Source organism: Nicotiana sylvestris, chromosome 7 (assembly GCF_000393655.2).
Source record: "Nicotiana sylvestris chromosome 7, ASM39365v2, whole genome shotgun sequence".
In the NCBI taxonomy this organism is placed as follows: domain Eukaryota; kingdom Viridiplantae; phylum Streptophyta; class Magnoliopsida; order Solanales; family Solanaceae; genus Nicotiana; species Nicotiana sylvestris.
In genome coordinates, this window is record NC_091063.1 from 57,577,141 (window position 1) to 57,597,518 (window position 20,378).

General features: G+C 39.8%; 1 protein-coding gene across 1 annotated transcript; it reads left to right on the forward strand.

Moving 5' to 3' along the window:
* The first annotated feature begins 17,534 nt into the window (after positions 1-17,534).
* On the forward strand, positions 17,535-17,987 carry LOC138873184 (uncharacterized). The gene has a single exon (XM_070151625.1). The coding sequence runs from the start codon at positions 17,535-17,537 to the stop codon at positions 17,985-17,987; it is 453 nt and encodes a 150-aa protein (XP_070007726.1).
* The last annotated feature ends 2,391 nt before the right edge of the window (positions 17,988-20,378 follow it).

Here is a 20,378-nt window from a genome sequence, read left to right on the forward strand (position 1 = left end):
ACTTCAGGGCATTACTCAACCTGTGTCTTTGCCCAAAAATCTGGACACCTTCAGGTTAGGGTTCAAACCAACAGCGGCAGATGTCAGAAGGGCCCGTAAACTGAAGAAGAAAGCTTGGGTACTTCCTAAACCAATTCCTCGTTTGTCCAGGTCCTTCGTTAGGCCGGGTATCAAGAAACAGTCATTGGCAAAGATGTCAGGTTCGTTAATTGGGGCAGAGAGGAATTTGGATAAGGTGTTTGAGAAAGTATTTGCTGAGGTAAACATGGTTGAGGCCGGGGAAGGGTCAAGCAGAGCAGACATACAGTACATCGGACCACATGCTAACATCAACAATTGGGAAGCTACTCCTCTTCCAGTTCGGAGGGAGTCGTGGTAGTGGGTTTTGTTTTCCTTTTTGTCACCTGGATTATTCCAGGGTTTGTAATCCAGTTGCTATGTTCCGTCCGTTTGGATGAGTTAAAACCTTGTTGTCTTTACATTTAATGAAATGCAATTTTCTTCGTCCCTAATTCTCTTTCCATTTTCTTTTCTTTTTCTTTCTTTGTACAGTTCTTTTTATGTTGATATCAATGATATGACATGCATGAGGAACCTTCAGCCTAGTTTTAAAAGTCAATCTAGCTCAGAGGTAGTAATACAAGAGATCGAGTGTGGTGATGGGGTGGATTGTAACAATGATGAAGCCTATGAAGAAATTAGTAAAGAATTAAGTCATTTTGAAGAAAAACCCAAACCTAACCTAAATGATACAGAAGCGGTTAATCTAGGGGACCAGGACAATGTGCGGGAAACTAAAATAAGTGTTCATCTGGAGCCACAACTTAAGGAGGAGATAATTAAAGTATTGCATGAGTACAAAGATGTTTTTGCATGGTCATATGATGACATGCCAGGTCTAAGCACTAATTTGGTGGTTCATAAACTACCCACTGATCCAGCACTCCCTCCTATCAAGCAGAAGTTGAGAAAGTTCAAAACGGACATAAGTGTGAAGATCAAAGAAGAGATTACCAAGCAGTTTGAGGCAAAATTCATTCAGGTTACACGGTACCCCACTTGGTTAGCTAATGTCGTGCATGTTCCAAAGAAAGATGGCAAGACCCGGGTGTGCGTCGATTATCGAGACCTTAACAAGGCAAGTCCAAAAGATAACTTCCCACTTCCCAACATCCACATACTGATCGATAACTGCGCCAAACATGACATTGGTTCTTTTGTGGATTGTTATGCGGGTTATCATCAGATTCTAATGGACAAGGAGGATGCAGAAAAGACGACATTCATGCCGTGGGGAACATATTGTTATCGGGTCATGCCGTTTGGTTTGAAAAATGCTGGGGCAACTTATATGAGGGCCATGACAACCATCTTCCATGATATGATACATAAGGAAATCGAGGTATACGTGGATGATGTGATCGTGAAATCTAGATAGCAATCCGACCATGTCAGAGATTTGAGAAAGTTCTTTCAAAGGCTTCGCAGGTACAATCTTAAGCTCAATCCTGCAAAGTGTGTTTTCGGGGTGCCATCCGGGAAGTTGTTGGGGTTTATAGTTAGCCGGTGGGGTATCGAATTAGACCCGTCAAAGATCAAAGCTATTTAGGAGTTGCCACCTCCGAGAAACAAAACCGAGGTGATGAGTTTGTTGGAAAGATTGAACTATATCAGCAGGTTCATTGCTCAGCTCACGGCGACATGTGAACCAATTTTCAAGTTGTTGAAGAAAGATGTCGCGGTCAATTGGACTGATGAATGTCAAGAGGCTTTTGATAAGATAAATGGGTATTTGTCAAACCCACCTGTATTGGTTCCGCCAGAACCAGGGAGGCCTTTGATTTTATATCTGACGGATTTGGACAGTTCATTCGGCTATGTACTGGGGCAGCATGATGTTACGGGCAGAAAGGAGCAGGCTATCTACTATCTCAGCAAGAAGTTCACATCTTACGAGGTTAAGTAAACCCATCTGGAAAGGACATGTTGCGCCCTAACTTGGGTGGCACAAAAGTTGAAACATTATTTGTCATCTGATACTACTTACCTTATATCTCGCTTGGACCCGTTGAAGTATATTTTTCAGAAACCCATGCCTACAGGAAGGCTTGCAAAGTGGCAGATCTTGCTTATAGAATTCGACATTATATATATGACACGGACTGCCATGAAAGCACAGGCATTAGCCGATCATTTGGCTGAGAACCCCGTTGATGAAGATTATGAGCCTTTGAAAACTTATTTCCCTAATGAAGAGGTGATGCACATTGATGAATTGGAACAAGCTGAGAAGTCGGGATGGAAACTTTTCTTTGATGGGGCTGCAAATATGAAAGGCGTGGGAATAGGAGCAGTACTTATTTCGGAAACAGGTCAGCATTACCCTGTTACAGCTCGGCTTCGTTTCTACTGTATAAACAACATGGCAGAATATGAGGCGTGTATATTGGGATTGAGATTAGCTGTGGATATGGGTGTACGGGAAGTCTTGGTCATGGGTGACTCGGACTTACTGGTACACCAGATTCAAGGGGAATGGGAAACACGGGACTTGAAGCTTATACCGTATCGGCAGTGTCTGCATGAGCTTTGCCAGCGTTTTCAGGCCATAGAATTCAGACACATTCCAAGGATTCATAATGAGGTTGCTGACGCTTTGGCTACTTTGGCGTCAATGTTGCACCATCCAGATAAGGCCTATGTTGATCCATTGCAGATTCAAGTCCGTGATCAGCATGCTTACTGCAATGTGATAGAAGAGGAAATCGATGGAGAGCCATGGTTCCATGATATCAAAGAGTACATCAAAGCGGGAGTGTATCCAACGCAGGCCACCGGTGATCAGAAAAGAACAATTCGACGGTTGGCAAGTGGGTTTTTCCTTAGTGGAGGAGTACTGTACAAAAGAACGCCAGAGCTCGGTTTGTTGAGATGTATAGATGCACGGCAGGCCACAACTATCATGACTGAGGTGCATTCCGGAGTTTGCGGACCGCATATGAGTGGGTATGTTCTAGCAAAGAAGATTCTCCGAGCAGGTTATTATTGGCTCACGATGGAGCGAGATTGTATCAGTTTTGTGCGTAAGTGTCATCAATGCCAAATACATGGAGATTTGATTCATGCTCCACCATCAGAATTACATACGATGTCCGCGCCATGGCCTTTTGTTGCATGGGGCATGGATGTTATTGGGCCAATTGATCCAGCAGCATCAAATGGGCACAGGTTTATCTTGGTAGCTATAGATTATTTTACCAAATGGGTAGAAGCTAAGACGTTCAAGTCTGTGACCAAGAAGGCTGTAGTTGACTTCGTGCATTCAAATATCATCTGTCGATTTGGGATCCCAAAGGTAATCATCACAGATAATGGGGCTAATCTTAATAGTCATTTGATGAAGGAGACATGCGAGTAGTTTAAGATTACTCACATGCATTCTACTTCGTACCGTCCCAAGGAAAATGGTGCGGTGGAAGCAGCCAATAAGAATATAAAGAAAATACTCCGGAAGATGGTTGAAGGATCTAGACAATGGCACGAGAAATTGCCTTTTGCATTGTTAGGATATCGCACCACCGTTCGTACCTCGGTGGGGGCGACTCCTTACTAATTGGTATATGGTACCGAGGCAGTAATACCCACAGAGGTGGAAATCCCGTCCCTGCGAATCATTGCAGAGGCTGAGATCAATAATGATGAATGGGTGAAAAGCCGTCTTGAGCAGCTGAGTTTGATTGACAAGAAGAGATTGGCATCAGTGTGTCATGGCCAACTGTACCAATGAAGAATGGCAAGAGCATACAACAAGAAAGTGCGTCCAAGGAAATTCGAAGTCGGGCAATTAGTCCTGAGGCGGATTTTGCCTCATTGGGTTGAAGCGAAAGGAAAGTTTTCCCCAAACTGGCAGGGACCATTTGTAATAACCAGAGTGTTGTCTAACGGAGCATTGTATTTGACAGATGTGGAAGGAAAATGTGTAGAAATGGCCATCAATTCTGATGCGGTCAAGAGATACTATGTATGATTTCTTTATTTTCTGAATGTATCTGTTTGTATCTGGCATATCTTAAAGATTGAAATGATGAAGGCATTTTGTCCAGCTATCCAAACACTCTTATCCCTTGTTATCCCTTTCGAGCCTTACTTATTTTTCATACCCCTCTTTCGGAATCAACGGCACTATCAGGGAATACAGGTGCCGAACATAAAGGAAAGAAGAGAAAAACAAAAGGAAAAGAAAGAAGATAAAAACAAAAAGAAAAGAAAGAAAAGAAAGAAAAGAAAAGAAAAGAAGAAAAGAAAAGAAAAGAAGAAAAGGAAAAGAAAGAAAAGCGAAAGAAAAGAAGAGAAAGAAAAGTACAACAACAAAGGTTTAAATATACGAACTACATTTGACTTGATCCCGAAAGGGTACGTAGGCAGCCTTACTCCGAGGTTCAGTCATATCAAATAGAAATCCTAAAATCCCCAAGCAAGAAACTGGGGCAGAAGTTGTGATTGTTATGAAAGTTGGATTCCGAAAATTGTAATTTGAACCCATTCGAATTGTTTTGAGCCTTTTATACCTTTCTTTCTAACCCAATCCAAAAGCCTACATTACGGTCCAAAGAAAGACCTTTTGATCAATTTCTAAGAAATGCCAGGTCGAGCAGGTGACGGTAATCCGTATCAGTGGCGACACTCTGGTTCAAGCAAGAAAAAAAATGAAAGTAAAATGAGAGAGTCTTACTGGTGAAAACCTTCACGGGCACCGTAAGGCTACGGGAGCCGAGAGAAAAATAAATGAGAGAGTCTTATTGGTGAAAACCCGCGCGGGCACCTTGAGGCGAAAGGGAGTTGAAAGAAGGTTAAAAGGCAAAAGGTTTGTGGGTGGAAAAATGTTTCGAGGTACCGCAGGAAAACAAGGGTAAGGTCTGGGTGATTCAAGCCATTGATGGGAGTTCTGGACAACAAAGTTCGGCAATTGAAAGCTGCTTATTTGGACAGATTGGGCCGATTAATCCAAAATGCATGTCATGACCATGGGTACCAGCTGTCTCGCTCAGATAAGTTTCTTTTCCTTCTCTTCTTAAGACAGTCATCTGGTTTTGGATTCTTCTTATTCTTAACTCAAAAATCGTCGCATTTCATTTTTCTGTTGAGAGTTTTATCTAACTGAGATATTCCAGTGCTAGTTTTGGTCAAAGCAAGCAGAAGGGACTTCAAAGCTCACTACCAGTTTCCGGAATTGTAAAGCACAACGTGGTCAGAGCATGTCAAAAATAACATGATGTAAAGTGGAATACAGGGAATTAACGGAAGTTTCATCGGGGAAATGATTGGGGAATGTCATGGGAAAGGCAAAAGCTCAAACAAAAAGGTCAGAAAAGTAAAACAACAGCAGGGACGTAAAACATTTCGGTCGCCAGATGTTGGGAAATTTAAAAGTTGGCCAGGAAGTCAAGCTGTTTAGGGTCAGTATGTGGAAATCAGTCAACACAAAAGCAATGTAGGGGGAGGGTTTTTCAGCAAGAATGCCATCAACTAACCACCATTTTAAACTGACGAGATTTCTTTGATTATAACAGGGGCAGAAAGTTAGTCGTTGAAAGGGAACTCTCCAAGAAGGAAAACAAGCAGTAACCAGGTTTAATTGCAAAGTGCGGTTTGATTAAATACAAGATAACCCTGAAATGCATAAGGGGAATCGAATTTGATTACAAAGTTGGCATGATTAGAATAAATGTAAGTTGTCAGGACCTTCCTGGATAATAGGATGTAGTTCAGATACCCGAAAATCAGGAGTCCGCCTGGAAAACAGAGACATACATTTTAATTTTAGCAATCAGGAGTCCGCCTGGAAAACAGAGACATACATTTTAATTTTAGCAATCAGGAGTCCGCCTGGAAAACAAAGACATACATTTTAATTCTAGCAATCAGGAGTCCGCCTGGAAAACAGAGACATACAATTTAATTTTAGCAACCAGGAGTCCGCCTAGAAAACAGAGACATACATTTTAATTCTAGTAATCAGGAGTCCGCTTGGAAAACAGAGACATACATTTTAATTTTAGCAATCAGGAGTCCGCCTGGAAAACAGAGACATACAATTCAATTTTAGCAATCAGGAACCCGCCTGGAAAATGGAGGTATTAAATATTTTAAGCAGTCGAAATCAGGAGCCTGCCTGGATAATAGAGGAGCAGTTTCAATTTTAAGTTCAGCAATCAGGAGCCCGCCTGAAAAATGGAGGTGTTGAATATTTTAAGCAGTCGAAATCAGGAGCCCGCCTGGATAATAGAGGAGTAGTTTTGATTTTATGTCCAGCATGTCAGGAGCCCGCCTGTATAACAGAGGAATACATACAGTTCAAGTTTCGGAAGTTGGGGGTCTACCTAAGGGAATGGCAATATGGATTTTTATCAAGAAAGCATAAGACAATGAGACAACAAGAAAGAACAAGACAACAAGGCAACAAGGAAGTACAAGAGCAAGTTTGAAGAATTTAGATAGGATTTTTACAATTCATAGAGCATAGTTAGTTTAGCTTCTTTTATCTTTGACACGATGTAATAAGGGAGGTCAGCAAGCGGCAACAGCAGCAGTAACAACAACAAGCGCAGTGCAATCACAGTTCCTGGTAGTCCCAGCTACCAGACACTCCCGAACTACACTGACCTGATTCCTGTTTAGCCCAGGATATGTAGGCAACCTCCGAAGCAGGATGCGGTCAAGCTTTTCAAAAAATGTTTCGCACGGAATTTTCGAACGGGCAAAAATCGCTCGTATTTGCTCACTTGTCTTTGCCCGGAAACCTTTCGCATTTCCGAGCAAAGAGGGGCAGCTGTGAGCACGTGATTTTTGCCCTATATATGAATAATTCCCAAAATCCCAAACAAAATAATTTTTCTTTATTTTTACAATTTTTGTGCGTTTTGGTGTCATCTTCTAATAATTGTTGCGTTTTATTTGTGCGTGTTAATTTTTATAAAATACAAAAAATACGCATTTTTTGCATTTAGGTTTTAGTTTTATATTTTAGTATCAATTGGGGATTAATTTGTTTAGAACAAAACATGAAAAATCACAAAATAGTTCACTTTTGCATTTTTAATGATTTGATTGTGAATTTGTCACAAAATAGTTTTTGAACAATTTTAGGAATTAATTAGTCTTTGTTTTAAAACAATCAGGATTTCGTGTTAAGTTTTACATCTTTATAAAAATTATAAAAATTGTAAAAATTGTAAAAGCAAGAAAAGAAAATAAAAAATAATAAGGGTATAAAAGTGGTCTTATTTGAGACCCAAAATTTGGGCCAAATGCACTAAAACCTTTCAGGCCCAAACGCCTCAAACATTTTAATTCGGTCCAGCCCAGGTCCTTACCCGGTCTGCCTCCCTTCTAAACGAAACAACGTCGTTTCGGGGTCCTTGGATCAGGACCGTTGGATCTTATCAATCCAACGGTACGGAACTAACTAGGTTACCGGTATTTAAGTGTCCGAACCTTCCCCCCCACCTCCATTTGCATCGTCTTCTTCACCCCACCCCTTCTCCTCAAACCCTAATCCGCGCCGCCCCTAAATCCCTTGCCGGTGGTGAACACAAACTATGTCGTTCACCCTGAGATTAACACCACAGATCCCTCTCACTCTCCTCTTTACATTGCACCCATTGGTTCACCTCGAACAAGGCCGAAACTCTTCGAATCTTAATTTGAAGTTTTCCGGCCAAGTGACAAGTTCGTCCAAATCTATCCAAAATCACACCCCACAACCCCCAGCCCTTCCTCAACACTAATCCGTGGTTGTTTTCTTTCAAATCATCATGAAACGGCCCAAATCTTAGATCTAAGAATTTCTGGCCAAACCCTAAAACCAAATCCTTTTGATTTCGAACCGTAGTATCCTTAACCATGTGTTCTCTGGTCAGAACACATGGTTAGGGATGTTTTGCGTCAAAAATCTGAAAGGATTCAGATGTTCATGACTGGCCGGAATCCCTTATGCCTTTGTGAGTTTTTTTCTTTTACTCGCATGATTGAAGTATTATTTACAGTTGTTGTTCGTTATTTGTTCTATTAATTTTATGGTTTGAATGTGTTAGTTTAAATTCTGCTAATTACTGTTGATTCTGAGTTTGATATTTAGTTGAATGATTATAAGTTCGTGGTTTAAGAATTAGTTTTAAGTTCATTTAATATTAGTCGAGGTAGCTTAAGCTTAGTTTAATTTCGTTTAGCTTGTCTGAGTGGTATAATTGAACAGAATTGGTTCAGTCAGTCTGATTAGCTAGTTTCTGAATGCTAGTTGATTAATTTCGGTTAGTTTCAGAATGGTTTAGGATATTGGGTATAGCTGTTAAGGATGAGGGTAGGTTCAGTGATTTTGAATGGTTTTCAGGGGTAATCTGGGTATGGAAAAGGGTAGTTCTGATAGGAATAGTAATATCAAGGTATAGGGAAGGGGAGTATAGGTATTGTATGGGTGGAGGAATACCTTAGGGCCTTCTAGAATGGGGTGCAAGTGTGGATTTTGATAATTGTAGTGCAGTTACTTGTTTAGCAAGATAAAAATAGAGGGACCAAATTGAAAATAGGGAGGGGCTGATTGGAAAATCAGAATATAGTCTATTCTCTTTGGGGTTGCCTATAAAGGGCATAAAAATGCCTTGGGAAAGGGGGCTGCTCTCCATCTTTATGCCTTGAGCTCTAAGTTTCAATTTAATCCCTCATTATCGCTTTTGATTTCAATCAGCATTCTATTTCCAAAACTATTCAGAAAACAAAAACATCAAAATATGGAGAAATCTGAAACAGCTTCATAGTTTCATTACTAGTTTTGGACTTCAGCTGGGTATTGGGGTCTAGCAGTATCACAAGTGTGTTTGGTTTCAGCTGTGAGGGTCAGGGGTACGATGGAAGTATGTTAAACTGCTCTGTGGGAATCTGCTTATATTTCTGGTTTTCAAAGCAATCTGCCTGTGTTTCTGTGGTGTAACATTGCTGGGTTTGTTGCTTGTTGCTGTTGAAAATAGCTGATTCCTCTCCTTTTCTCTATTTTCATTACAATTCCCAGGTACATTTCCTTTACTCGCATATATGTAACTCCAAGTTTGAAGTGGAGAAAAATGAGAATGCTACTGGAATTCTGTTGCCTTTGGAAACATTGTCTGTTGATTGCCTTTTCATAGTTTAGTTTGTTTAAATTGTCTGACTGTTACTAATTGATTTAGTTGGTGTTGATTCGAGCCAATAACTAATTGGAATAATTGAGACTGATGAACTGTCCAGCATGAGTTTGATTATTTTAATTAGTAAGTGGACATTTGGGTATTTAGATTCATGTATATAGTCCAGGGTGTGGGCTGTTTAAATTGTGCATTTCATGTTTATACAATTGTCATTTTCAATTTGTTTAAGTTTCACAGTATGCTGAAGTCAAATCTTCAAAAGTTGTAGTTGATTTGGAGTTCTATACGCATGGTTGATTTTAAGTTTGGTCTAGTATGAATCACATATTTAATAGCCTCATATTGGGCCAGTTTTGGGCCTGGCATACTAGCAGGTAGCCCAAGAAATTAGTGAAATCAAAAAATGCCCAAGGATTCAATCTCTGGGCTGTACGATTGCAAGCCAAATTTTGGGCCTGCTTTATACCTAACGCCTAAGTGCTCTAAGGGCCTGTGCCCGCAGCATGTGCAATGGCAGGAGTTGGGATTTGTGGGCTCAGAAGCCATTTATTCGGTATTCATGCCCGGATATTCAAATTCAAATTCAACAAATTGTAGGCCTAATCAGTTAGGATCCTCAAGTAATTAATAGCATAATTATTTCATTGTGTAGACTTGGAAAGGTTGTTTAGGGAATTTCACCGCCTTCCCCAAAATAACGATACGTTAGAATCTTTAAGCACGACTTATTACTTTCCTAAACTCGGGTGCGCATTGATGCGACCCAAATCCAAATCTCGACAAAATCAAAATGTGTTGATAAATCACGGGTGCATTGATTGTGACGTGGTTCGAAACATGTTTTCATGACGTCGTAATTGCTAAAAAATAAATAATGATAGAAAAGAGGTTCACAAATTGATACGAGCCTCACCGCGCAAAAATAAATAAATGTGGGGCCCTTAGTAAATAATTATCGAGATAATTAGAATTTGGGATGGCCGTTTAGCGAACTTCATGGCTTTCCCCAAAATAACGCTACGTTAGCATCTTTAGGCACGATATAATTAAATTACCTTCTTAAAATTAGGGTGCGCATTGATGCGACTCAAATCCAAATCTCGACGAAGTCGAAATGTGTTGATAACTACGGGTGCATTGATTGCGACGTGGTTCGAAACGTGTTTTCATGACATCGCAATTCTTAAAAAATAATTATAATAAAGGCGGTGTAAAATTAATAAAAGGCATATAAGCTAGCATGTATTAAAATTAGATAAAATCAAATACGATAATTAAGCGACCGTGCTAGAACCACGGAACTCGGGAATGCCTAACACCTTCTCCCGGGTTAACAGAATTCCTTACTCGGATTTCTGGTTCGCGGACTGTTAACAGAGTCATAAATTTCCTCGGTTCGGAATTCAATCGGTGACTTGGGACACCATTAATATCCCAAGTGGCGACTCTGAATAATTAATAATTAAATCCCGTTCCGATTGTCCTTTACTTGAAAAAACTCCTTTGCGCCCTTCCGGGGGTGTAGGTATAAAAAAGGAGGTGTGACAACATGGTCTGATTATTGTAAAACCAAGGATATGTAGGAAGCTCGAAGACCAGAGTCCGGCCTATATCTTTAAAACATCCCATCCGGTCAAAATTGACCATCATTTCTATACCCGAAAACTATTTCATCCTTCCCGGGTAAAGAGGGGCAGCTATTGGTACCCAATTTTTCCCTATATATTTTTAATATGCATAATACTTTCAAAATAGCATATATATGCATATATAATCATGCACAAGGTTTTTATTATTTTTCTATAATTTTAAAGATATTAAATTGATTTATTTCCTCCCATTTACCCATAAAATTCCCAATAATTATCCCTCAAATTATTGTTGTGGTAATTTAGTCATCTAAATTCTATATTTATGCTAAAATATTGTTAAAATATTTTTAATACATTTTTATAATTGATTTTTCATTTTTAAAGCTAATTTGCATATAATTTCAATATTAAACTTATTAATGTACAATTACGTTTTACATGCATAAAATCGACCTTCTATATTTTTAAAATGTTGAATATCTATTTTAAATTAGATTATTACATGAAATTATTTTGTAGAAATTATTACTATTTATTATAAATTATATGGGATTAAATTGGCTATTTAACACATAGCCAGATTGCATTTCAATTTTAGCCCCAATTTTAACCCAACCCCAGCCCAATTTCTAATCAAATTACCCGACTCAAACCCTAAACCCGCCTACCCGACCCAGAACCAATTAAATCATGGTTGTTGATCTAAGAGATCAACGACCCGTATCAACTCTTGCTTTTTTTAACTCTATCGCCTCTGTATTCTCTCATCTCCTCTCCTCTCCCTCAAACCCTATCTCTTCAACCGCCGACCTCTCTTCTCCGGTAATCTCTCATCGACTCCTAAGCCTCCAATGGCTTCTCTCATGCCATACCTGCCTTCTCTAAGGTCTTCAAGGGCCCAGGGCCACGCCGACTTACATCTAGGGTTCTTCACTTGCCAGTTCTTGGCTACTCCAGTGTGATTTTGAGCAAAATCATGCTATATTTATTACAATACTGGGGATTCTAGACATGTTCTTTCATCTCTATATGGATTTTCTCTGAAACCCTAATTTCTCCCTATATCTCTTAGATCTGTATAGATCTAGGACAATTCGAGTTTGTTTCTTTAATCCCTGGAACTCTTTTACAAGAATCGTTGATTTCAAGTGATTTTCACCTTCTTCTAAAAATTAGGGTTTCTGAACTTCTTTTAAAATTTTGTTTAACTGATTCTTTGTGTTTAAACTTCTACTTCTTGCATTATTTTAACTGATTCTATGAGTTTATCATATCTTTAACTTGTCTATGTTGAAAGCCCTAATTTTTCTAGGCTTCTTCATTTGATTTTGTGATTGGCCTGTTCTTGTTTGAGTTTCTGTGACTATCTCGCCTCGAATATGTTTTTACTGAGCTTTTATGCCTAACTTACATTAGCTCTATGTGCTGGGGTTCATCTTGACTGGTCAATACCTGCGTCTTTGCTTGATATGTTTGGTTACTCCTATCTCACTCTATTTATATGCTAAAACAGTGACTCATGACTCTCTCTTTGATTGGCTCTGAGCTCCCTGTTTCTTGGCTTGACTTGAAAACTTTCCTTTAGACCTTCGATTCTCCTGTTTAAACTTGGTTTATTTGCTTATTCATGGGAATCCATGTTACTATCCTTAAATCAGTAATTTCGAGTCCATGATTCATTGATTTACTATATTGTCGATTATTTCCATATTCTGCAACTTTATTTTGTTTTCTTACCTTATTTGGTTAGTCAAGTATTTTACTGATTCATCACTAGTTGTTTCCTTAATTGAACCCATATGTACTTACCCCTAATTGTCTATTTTATACCTGATGCCCTACTTGATTTCTTTCCTTAAACACTTTTTGCTCATTACCGTTGGTTGATTACCCCTTAATTAAAGGAATACTTGCATTGATTTGATTTTGATTAGTACTTGGTTCCATAATTACTATACTACTGTGATTCTTGCCTTATTTTACCTAATTTCGAACTACTATATATACACATTCTCTCATTAACATAAACACACGGACATTGGCTCACAAACTCTCTCTTTCACACTAAAAGGTTTTCTGCTCTCTTTTGAGTCACTTACTATTGTCTAATAAAGTCAGTCGGCTCCAAATCAAGGCTGACTACAGGGTTCTCTTTCACTTTGTGTTTACTACCCCTTACTGGTATGTTCTAACTTCAATTTAAGTCCAAAACAACACGCTTCTCCTATTAATTCAATTTGTTATGTTTCTAATATGCTTCTATCTATGGTTCTGTTGTTCAACCTGCAATTAGTATGTCTACTTCACTGTCTTCTTTACTGCATGCTATATACCCCCTTAGGATCCTTTTCTAGTATGTCCCAATGTGACTATGTTTCTTTGATCCCTAGCATGCACATTTCTGTATAAAGTAAGTAGCTATCCTAAGCCTATTGATTCTGTATTAACTCTATAGTTCATACTATACTTTAAAAGCCCTGACTCCTTTTAAAGGCTCCTCTGATTCTGTACCTATGTGCATCTATGTTTACTATGTGCCCTATGCTTACCCCAAACCCCCCAGTACCCCCTAAGTGGATGTGTGCACCCGTTTGACTCCATGTATTGAAGTGCTGATGAACTTCTTCTAGTTCTGTATTTGGTTTGATTAATTGTTAGTCACCTTACCATTTTCAAATTGTCTTATTTAATAACTCCCTATGTGTTTTTTTACAAAACTATTTCAAGCAAATTTCTTTTTAACACTGTTTTCCTACTGAAACCTTTCAAACTATGTCAAGCACTCTCACTCTACTCCTAAGTCATTAGGTTTTGCCCCCTCTAGTATGTGTACTACCTTGGGATCCTCTTGAGAACTCTCTGAACTTTGACACACTGAGGTTGGCCCTTCCACACTGCACTTACTCAATTTGGTTACAAAGTCTAGGTGTGAGCACTGCCCCGGATCCTTGAGATCTTTAGGGAAATCAGACGCACCTAGACAATGACATTGTCTATGGAATTTGGGCATTTGAGACTATTGGAGGCTTTGGAAATTTGGGCCTATTTGTAGGCTCTCTATAGAATAACTTCTTATTTTCTTATCTACTTATGTAATTCATTTGGTATTGACCTGTAATAATTTGTAAATGTATATTGGGGTTAGATAGTGAGAATGGGAGAGTAGCTATGCATGTTATAGACATCAAGGGGTAGAAACCATGCTTTCGGTTTTTATTTCCTATATGCGCAATAGAACCATGTCTAGAACCAACATGTATAAAGCGTATCATGTATTAGAAACCATGCTCTTAGGTTTCATGTACACTGTTTCAGCATCTCATTTTTGACATTTTTGCTATCACTCAGAAATCATGTTCTAGGATAAAGGGCATTAAAACAAAGATTACTACTCTTGCACACTTGGCAGCGTACTCTACAATGCTGTAACCTTTCTATGCATTTAGAAATCCTGCTATAGGAACTTCTGCAATCATGTCGTGCATATTAGAAATCCTGCTTTAGGAATTCTGCATTTATACATGCATATTAGATACCATGCTTTAGGATATCATTTGTACTTACTCAGTCATACCTAAAGTAAACTACAGACTATGGAAGATGTAAAAAATAGCTTTACATTTGATTATCACATTTCAAATAACTGGTAATAATCCCTGTATTTTGTAACACTTAGAACAACATGTTTTTAGGGTAAAATAACTTCTTCATCGCTCTAGTGGTAACAATTGTGCATTATCATACGCCTAGGCAAGCCTTAGATAATCAACTCTTATAAACTAGGAACCTCCTCTTTATGTTTATTACTTAGTGATTAACAAGCTTGAAATCAATAGGTAAACTGATTAGGGCCCTCCTTCTGAGTTTATAAATAAACTACCTATCTTCTGTGTCTTGATACTCATTGAGACATCATACCTTATGATACTGTTTAACAAAAGGCCCTTATTTGTATTTGAGTCATGCTGCTTATGTGCATTGTTTGTGGTGGTAAACTTGAGCCTCAAATTGTTTCTTTCCTATCTTATGTGCTAAGGTCCTATTTGTTCTTGCCTGTCGCCTTAGTATTTTATCCTTTAAACCTTAAGGGTCTGCCTAGAACTACCTATAGGTAGAGGTCCTAAATTTCCTCCAGGACCATTAAGAAGGGATGGGTAACAGCACGTAATAGAGATCGTTGACTAACACTCGCTTTAATGACCACTAAGGGGGTGGGAAGGGTAGATATGGGATATGATGACTACGCGCTAATGTCACGTGTAGCCCCTCATTGAGGAGTGTTTACCGGACATTGTATAGGGTGATCCTATAGAATAACCAACCTAGGACTTCCCCTTTTTTCCAAAATTCCTTTTGTTTCACCTCGTTTTATATGTATGCAACTTGTTCAAAATCTTTGTCATGTTATTTGAGTTATACAATGTCCAACATGCTTTACTTGCAAACTATTTGATTCAACTATTTATTTGTTAATGGACTAATTTGTAAGTATAAGTTCGGCCGGGACCCACCGTTGTGGAGCGCGAGGGGCGCCTAACACCTTCCCCTTGAGGTCTTTTCGAGCCCTTACCCTAATCTCTGGTAATTCAAACCATTCCAAGAGTTAATCGCTCTAGGTTCCCTAACGCACCATAACCCGTTAGGTGGCGACTCTTAAAAATACCCAATTCCTAAAAGGAAATGAGTTATTCCCCCATGAATGTCGAAACCCAGACTTTCTCCGTAGAGGAAAAAATAGGGCACGACATACGGCACCGGGGTCAAACAACTAGAGGTTGAGGTCAAGGAATTAGAGGTGGAGGTCAGGCCGCTAGAGATGGAGGCCATCTACACAGGGCCCATCCTCGAGATTTAGTTCAAAGTGGTGAGGCCCAGCCCCGATGCTATGCTTTTCCAGCCAAGCTTGAGGCTGAGTCATCTGACATGGTTATCACAGGTACGGTTTCAGTTTGCAGTAGGGATGCCTCGATATTATTTGATCCGGGTTCTACTTACTCATATGTGTCATCCTATTTTACTTCATATTTTATTGTACCTCATAATTCTTTGAGTGCTCTCGCGTATGTGTCTACACCTTTAGGGGATTCTATTATTATAGATTGCGTCTATCGTTCGTATGTGGTCATTATTGGGGGTCTTGAAACTCATGTAGATCTCCTACTTCTTGATATGGTTGAATTTGATGTCATTTTGGGGATGGATTGGTTGTCACCTTATCATACTATATTGGACTGTCACATAAGACAGTGACATTAGCCTTGCCAGGGTTGCCTCGATTAGAGTGGAAAGGGACTCCTGGTCATTCTACTAGCATAGTTGTCTCTTATATGAAGGCTCGGCGTATGGTCGAGAAGGGTGTGTAGCTTATCTGTCTTATGTTCGTGATTCTAGTGCAGAGGTTCTTTCTATGGACTCCGTGCCCAATTATTCGAGAGTTCTAGAGGTATTTCCTGTAGACCTACTGGGGATGTCACCCGACAAGGATATTGACTTCTGTATTGATTTGGTTCTAAGCACTCAGCCCATTTCTATTCCGCCATATCGTATGGCCCCGCCAGAGTTGAAAGAGTTGAAAGAACAGTTGCAAGACTTTCTTGATAAGGGCTTTATTAGACCTAGTGTCTCGCCCTGGGGTGTGCCCATGTTGTTTGTAAAGAAGAAGTATGGGTCGATGAGGATGTGTATAGATTATCGGCAGTTGAACAAAGTCACCGTCAAGAACAAGTATCCATTGTCGAGGATTGATGACTTATTTGATCAACTTTAGGGTGCCAATGTGTTTTCAAAGATAGATTTGATGTCGGGCTACCATCAGTTGAGGATTAGGGCATATGATGTCCCCAAGACAACTTTTCGGACTCGGTATAGGCATTATAAGTTTCTAGTGAGGTCACTTGGGCTGACAAATGCCCCGGCAACATTCATAGATTTGATGAACCGGGTGTTCAAGCCATATCTGGATTCCTTTGTGATTGTTTTTATTGATGATATCTTGATCTACTCCCGCAGTCGAGAGGAGCATGAGCAACATATTCGGGTCGTCCTTCAGACTTTGAGAGAGAGCCATTTATATGCTAAGTTTTAAAAATGCGAGTTTCGGTTGAGTTTAGTTGCTTTCTTGGGTCACGTTGTATCAGCAAAGGGTATTCAGGTGGATCCTAAGAAGATTGAGGTAGTCAAGAACTGCCTAGACCCACATCAGCTATAGAGATCCGGAGTTTCTTGGTATTGGAGGGTTATTACCTTCAGTTTGTGGAGGGGTTCTCATCTATAGCATCCCCATTGACTAGATTGACCTAGAAGGGTGCCCGTTCAGATGGTCGGACTAGTGTGAGGTGATCTTCCATAAGCTCAAGACAGTTTTGACTATGACGCCGGTATTGGTGTTACCCACAGGTTCAGGATCTTATACGGTATATTGCGATGCATCCCGAGTTGGACTTAGTGCGATATTGATGCAGGATGGAAAGCTATTGCATATGCTTCACGACAGCTACAGGCTCACAAGAAGAATTACCTTGTTTATTGTTTAGAGCTGGCAGCCATTTTTCACGCGCTGAAGATTTAGGGGCACTATCTTTACGGTGTATCGTGTGAGGTATTCATAGATCATCGGAGTTTGCAGTACTTGTTCAAGCAGAAAGAGCTCAATTTGAGGCAAAGGAGATGGTTGGAGCTATTGAAAGACAATGATATCACCATCTTGTATCATCCTAGGAAAGCCAATGTGGTGGCCGATGCTTTGAGTAGGAAGTCAGCTAGTATGGGTAGCCTTGTGTACATTCCAGTCGGTAAGAGAACGCTTGCATTAGATGTTCAGGCTTTGGCCAATCAATTCGTGAGGTTGGATGTTTCTGAGCCCAGTTGTGTTCTGGCTTGTACGGTCGCTCGGTCTTTATTGTTTGAGCACATCAGGGAGCGGCAGTATGATGAACCTAATTTGTTTGTCCTTAGAGACACGGTGCGGCACAGAGATGCCAAGCAGGTTACGGTTGGAGATGATGGAGTTTTGAGGATGCTGGATCGTGTTTGTGTGCCTAATGTTGATGGACTTTGTAAGTTGATTCTAGAAGATGCCCACAACTCCCGGTATTCTATTCATTTGAGCATCGCCAAGATGTATCAGGATTTGCTGCAGCATTATTGGTGGAGGACGATAAAGAAGGATATAGTTGCATATATAGCTCGGTATCTAAATTGTCAGCAAGTAAAGTAGAAGCATCAGAGACTTGGTGGTTTGCTTTAGAAGATAGAGATTCCTGAGTGGAAGTGGGAGCGTATCGCTATGGATTTTGTTGTTGGACTCCCACGGACTCAGATGAAGTTCGATGCAGTTTGGGTTATTGTGGACAGACTGACCAAGTCACCGCACTTCATTCCGGTTGCAGTTTCATATTCTTCAGAGCGGTTGGCAAAGATTTACATCTGTGAGATCATCTGTCTTCATGGAGTGCCCGTGTCTATCATTTCAGATTGAGGTACACCATTCACCTTGAATTTTTGGAGGGCAGTGTAGCATGAGTTGGGCACGAGGGTTGAGTTGAGCACAATATTTCATCCTTAGATGGACGGACAGTTCGAGCATACTATTCAAATCTTAGAGGATATGCTTCGCACTTGTGTTATTGACTTCGAAGGTTCTTGTCATTAGTGGAGTTTGCCTATAACAACAGCTACCAGTCGAGCATTCAGATGGCCCCCTATGAGGCCTTATATGGTAGACGGTTTTGGTCGCCTGTTGGATGGTTTGAGCCAAGGGAGGATCAGTTATTGGGAACAGATTTTGTACAGGATGCCTTGGATAAGGTTAAGATCATTGAGGATATACTTCGCGCAGCTCAGTCAAGGCAGAAAAGTTATGCCGACCATAAGGTCCGTGATGTTGCATTCATGATCGGAGAGCTAGTATTGCTCCGTGTGTTACCCATGAAGGGTGTAATGAGGTTTGGAAAGAAGGTCAAGTTGAGCCCTAGGTACATCGGGCCTTTTGAGATCATTGAGCGAGTAGGAGAGGTGGTCTACAGACTTGCGCTGCCACTAGGCTTATCAGCGGTACATCCAGTATTCCATGTGTCCATGCTTCGAAAGTATCACGACGATCCATCTCACATGTTAGACTTCAACACTGTCTAGATGGATAAGGATATAACCTATGAGGAGGAGTCGGTACCAAGTCTAGACCGGCAGTTTCGTCAGTTGAGATCGAAGAGTTATCCTTCAGTTCAGGTGCAGTGGAGAGTTCAACCTGTTGAGGCAGCTATGTGGGAGTCCGAGTTCGATATCCGGAGTAGATATCCCCACCTTTTTCCCAACTCAGGTACTTTTCTATATCCGTTCGAGGACGAACGGTTTTTAGAGGTGGAGAATGTGATGACCCGATAGGTCATTTTATAATTTAAAACCAAAGTCCATGGTTCGAGGCCCTTAAAACCTTATTTTATCCCTTCTTGATTTGCATGCGTAGTCTGGGCGTGTTTCCAGAAAGCTTTTATGTTGAAAGTTGTTGAAAATAATAATTTTTGCCTTTAAAAGATGATTTAGTTGACTTCGGTCAACGTTTTGAGTAAACGGATCCGGACTTGTATTTTGGCTATCCCGATGGGTCCGTATTGAAATATAGTACCTGAGCATATGCCCGGAATCGGATTCGGATGTCCCTAACCCGAGTTATGAATTTTTGTTAAAAATTGTCAGCCTGAAAATTTAATAATTTTTAAGAAATTGTTAATGTTTAATCTTGTTGGTATCGGGTCCGTATTTTAGTTTTGGAGTCCGGTACAGGTTCAATAATCATGTATGTGAAATTTGGTGAGAAACGAAGTTAGTTTAACGTGATTCGGACTCCCAGTTGAGAAAATAGAAATTCAAAGTATTCTTGAAAATTTTATTTGATTTGGTGCTAAATTCGTAGTTCTAAGTGTTATTTTAGCTATTTGATCATGCGAGCAAGTTTGTATGATGTTTTAAGACTTGTGTGCATGTTTGGTTTGGATGTTGAGTACAACATATAGGTGAAGTGACGAGTACCTATGCGTTGTTGTCGAGTCATAGCATGTGAATGAGTCTTATTCTTGTAAATATTTTATTCTTTGATCACATTGTTCATGATTAGACTAGATATTCGATATGTTGAGCAATTTCTTATCATGTTTTATTGAATTTGGTATTGACTCAAAGTTGAGGTTGGTATTGTGGAACTAAGTGTTGAAGCAAGATTTGTTCGTAATATTCCTATCTCCCCTTTGTCATTGTTCATTGTTTTGGTGAGGGAGAGTGTTAAAGCACGAAGAGTGATACCGCGCACGTTTGTATTATTTATTATAGTGAGGTTGAGAGTAAAAGCACGAAGGATGATGTCGTGCACGTTTCTATTATTTATTATGGTGAGGTTGAGAGTAAAATCACGAAGTATGATGCCGTGCACTTTCCTTTTATTTATCTGGTGAGATTGAGAGTAAAAGCACGAAGGGTGATGTCGTGCACTTTCCTTTACTATGCTCCTTCATTTCTATCTATTTAAGGTATATTGATTGTTCATGTTCTCAGTTCCATTAAAATTCTTTGTCTTGTAATCTCCCCAGCATGCCCCCTTCTCAATATTTCTTGC

What these genes read in the sequence shown, in the direction of transcription:
- LOC138873184 (XM_070151625.1), top strand. Translation starts at nt 17,535, where the DNA reads ATGGGTAGCCTTGTGTACATTCCAGTCGGTAAGAGAACGCTTGCATTA.